Genomic DNA, 4,406 nt, shown 5'->3' with positions numbered 1-4,406 from the left:
CATGGGTATCCTCCAAGACATTGATGCCAGAATATCTATATGGCTTCATAAGCTCTTGTCCCAAGCTGCTAGAAGTACTCTAGTTAAACATATTGGTCAAGCTATTCCTTTGTTTCAAATGGGAGCTTTCGTTATCCCAAAACATCTTTGTAGAAAAATGGACTCTTATCTCTGTAAATTTTGGTGGGGGAGAAACCCTTGACCCTAAAGATAGAAAATTACATCTTTTGGGTTGGGATATCTTGTGCTCCCCTAAATTTGAAGGTGGTCTGGGATTTAGGAAAGCTGAGCTAAATAACTTGCCTATGCTTGCTAGAAATGCTTAGAGAATTATTGAAAATCCTAATTGTATGTTAGCTACTATCCTTAAACTGATTTCTTGAATGCCAAGTGCACTAGTAAGTGTTCTTGGACCTGGAAGTGTATGCATGTTATTAAGGAGTTGATCAAACCTTTTATTTATTGGATTGTAAGATATGGTCAATTTATTGACCCTTGGTGTGATAAATGGATCCCAGATTTGGGTTCTTCCTCACTAAATCCCTTAGTCCCACCTGATCCCAATGTTAAAGTCTCTTACTTCATTAATAATCAGACTAGAACTTGGGATGTTAATAGACTAATTACTCACTTTGATGATGCTTCTGTTAAGACAATTATCACTATTCCCTTAAGCCAGTTATGCACTCCTGACAGGAGGGGTTGGGAACTTTCAAAGAATGGTAGATTTTCCTCTAAGTCTGCCTACATGGGAATTATAGGTCTTAGGCCCTCCCCATGTATCAATCTTTGAAAGCGCATTTGGAAAATTAAGGTTCCTTACAGAATCCAAGTCTTTCTCTGGAAAGCTGCTAGAAATGCTCTACCTGCCAGAACTATTTTACATACTAGAATGCCCATGCATAGTGTTGATTGTGTCAGATGTACTGATCCTCATGAGTCTGTTATCCATGCTTTATTCCTCTGCCCCTTTGCTAGTAGGGTTTGGTTTCTCAGTTCCCTTTGTGTTAACACTCAGGTTTCTCAAAACAAGTCTTTCAGTGATTGGTTGATTTAATGGCTTACTGGCCCTGTGACTAAACTCCCTGATGAAGATCAATGCTTCTTTGTTACTGTCCTTTAGTCCATCTGGAGTAGTAGAAATAACCTTGTTTTCCAAAACCTTAAAGAAACTTATATAGCAGTCTTAGCTAGAGCTATGCTCTTGACCAGGAAACCTTGCTTAATTATCTCTCCAACTATTTCTGTTAGTTTGTGTGAAAAATGGATTCCCCCTCTTTTGGATAGATTAAATGTAATACTGATGGAGCCTATGATGATATCTCTGGAGCTAATGGTGCAAGATATGTGATGCGGGACTTCGCAAGCAAAGCTTCCTTTTGTGCTTCCCTGGTTTTTGAAGTAAAGTCTGTTGAAGAAGCTGAAGCCAGAGCTATCTGGGCAATCTTTGAAGAAAGCTATGGAGGAAAAATTCACACACATCATCATTGAAAGTGATGCTAAAGGCTCATTGATCAATTTTCATCTGGCCTGTTCGATGGTGACTCAAGAACGGATGCTATTTTTAAGGACATACTATTTTTATCTTTTAGTTTAGTAACTTGTGTTTTCTCCTATCAATCTCGTTATTCTGTTGCACAAAATGATTAATTCCTCTATGTACTGGCATGTTCCTCCAGTTTGGCTTATACCAACTTTTGAGGGGGATCATTAGCCTTTTTAAAGAACTTTATCAATATAAAAGAGAAAGAAAAAGAAAGAATCAATCAACTGAGGTCCACCCATATACTACTGACATCTTCTTTTGTAGCACACAATAAACTCGATCAAGTTAGTCATATCTATTAATCCCTTTTGCTATAAAATACAGACAGGCGTTACATATACAAGTAAAAAAATTCCATAGATCACCAGACATTAGAAAGAAAAACACCATCTCGGTCTGAAATTCAGTCGTAGCATTGCTACACGAGATGAATGCGTCGTAGTACTGGTAGTCGTAGAAGAAGCATTACCATAAAATAAATCCGATAAGTAATTACCCAAATCATCAGGAGAGAAGATCATAGAAGAAGAAGAATCACCTAAAGTTATCGGCTCACCTTGTAACGTAACACGATATTTATCGAATAACGACCTATATAATGGTAAGAGCTTAGAGCATATGGAAACTTTGATTTCATTTCTGAGCTTACTATCAGGTACAATCCATGAAGATTGACTTCTATAAACTTGTTCAAAAGCTAAAGAAAATCTCTTCAACAAATTGTTCATTTCATCTGCATAAGCATTGCCCATCGAATTAACTGGTGACAAAACGGATACAACTTTTTCCCAACCCAGTCTTTCATAATTCCAAGCATACTGTTTAACTTTCATTTCTTGTTTTGAAATCCAATCTTCACCAAGAAGAAACGAAAGATTTGAAGTACGAACTCTCGAGACAATGAAATGAAGATTATTGGTGAGAAAAAGATATGATAGTGTTACATCTTTGTATAATTCTGCCTTTCCATCGAGTTTGCAAACAAGGACAAGAATTAACCAAGCGAAACGAATTGAAATCGCAGATTCATTAGGATTTGGAGGTGAGAAGTATGATTCTGGTAACCGGGTTTCAACTGATAACGCCCAATCTTCCATTAAATTCAATAAAATTACACTGTAATCACTTAACCCAGCAATAAAACTCATACCATATTCAGTTAACGGATGAATTCCACCACCTGAAACTGGAATTTTAGATGAATCCTTCTGAACCGTTGTTTCGAATTCCGATAACATTATTCGAACCGAATCACCTAACGCTTCAAGTGAAGATAAAGCCTGATTACGAATAAAACTTGTCGATTCAAACGAGAAAATTGACTCAATTTCTGGCCAGATTTCAGAAACGGAATTGTAAAGATCGAGAATTCGAAAAATCTTTTCAGATGATGACTTCTTGCTCTTTAAAACTAGTTCAGGGAAACTGAAAAGAATCACTGCACCTTCTTTTGAAATTTCAGTAAAACATGATTCTCTAATCGAATCGGACGAGTAAAAAACTTGATCACAAAGAATTCGTTCACCTGAAAACAGTGTCGTAACTGAGATTTTAACAGATTTTAACCAATTTTCAAGCTTGAGTTGGATAATTTCCCAATCTAATCTTTGAATTTTTTGACAAGTCATTTTTTCGATTCCTAATCGATAAAGACCTTCGTCTATAATTGATTTCCTAATGAGTTTATAAATTTTGACACATTCTTTTCCGTAACCAGAAGAAATCATACAATCGGCGATTACTTTCAGATCAGATATAGCAAGAACAGAGACTCGTTCAACCTCGGTTATAGAGTTCTCAACTTGTTGAATCTCGTCATCAAAACCATTGTCATATTCCTCTTCGTAATCACTTAAACTCGATCTCGACGTTACGGAAGAACGATTCGAGATTGATTCAGGATCGAAATGATCTCGGTTCGTTGATAAAATCTGATAAAATTCTTTCTGTAGTCTTTTCATTGAAACTTGCATGAGTTGTTGAGAACGAATAAGTTTTTCAGAACTTGGATTTTCTGTTAACAAGAAATGCATAGCTCTTTGTAAATCATTCACACAGTTAATGTAATCTCGAGCTTCTTTTCTACTTTCGTAGAATAAGGAAGTCACTTTGGCGTAAGAAGATGTTTCTTGATTCCATTTGCTTATCTTCTGTTCTGCGTTACTTATAGTTTCGGCGATCATTGATTCCGAGAAAGAAAATAATGGAGTTCCATTTCTCAATGGAGAATTATATGGAGAAGATGGTGTTTTGCTGGGGTTTATGTGATAAACACTTCTCATTCCTTTTTTCGGCATTCTGGAATACCAGCAAGAATCAACTTCAATCTCGTCACTCTGAAGAATCTCTTTGCTTTGGATTCTGACTAAATGGATTGGGTGTGTATATATATATATATATATAGACAGAGCGAGTTGATGATGAATGTATTTATGGTCATTATTACGAAGTTACGTATTAACTAATCAAGAAAATCGACGTCACATTTTTTGAAACTAAATATGTACGTGTCTGTTTTTGTATTTTATTGCGATCAAATTCTACCTGTAATTAAGGGTATGAGTTAGACTTATTACAACAGAGTTTTAAAGTTCCTGTACATTTACTATAATTAAGGCGTGTTTTGGATTTTTATTCTGAGAGGTAATACACTAATAGGTTGAACTTGATTTTGACTTTGGATTTTGAAGTTTCTATAGTAGATGAATAATCATCAGTCATCATAATTCGAGTGACAGGTTGGCTAAAAACATATTTGGTGGATTTGATGCCTGCTATGGAGGAGGTTAAGGGAAAATAAGTGGCATCGAACGGGCACATGCAATGACTGTTTTGTTGCCAACAACTCTATAATTATATA

The 4,406-nt window shown here is 35.9% G+C and overlaps 1 protein-coding gene across 1 annotated transcript; it reads right to left on the bottom strand.

Moving 5' to 3' along the window:
• Positions 1–1,819: 1,819 nt before the first annotated feature.
• Positions 1,820–3,900, bottom strand: LOC113321303 (exocyst complex component EXO70H1-like). Its single transcript, XM_026569201.1, has one exon. The coding sequence runs from the start codon at positions 3,841–3,843 to the stop codon at positions 1,918–1,920; it is 1,926 nt and encodes a 641-aa protein (XP_026424986.1). The 5' UTR covers positions 3,844–3,900; the 3' UTR covers positions 1,820–1,917.
• Positions 3,901–4,406: the final 506 nt, after the last annotated feature.

This window comes from Papaver somniferum, chromosome 11 (assembly GCF_003573695.1).
Source record: "Papaver somniferum cultivar HN1 chromosome 11, ASM357369v1, whole genome shotgun sequence".
Lineage (NCBI taxonomy): Eukaryota > Viridiplantae > Streptophyta > Magnoliopsida > Ranunculales > Papaveraceae > Papaver > Papaver somniferum.
Note: the sequence above shows the minus strand (reverse complement) of the source record. Positions and strands in the feature narration are given on the sequence as shown.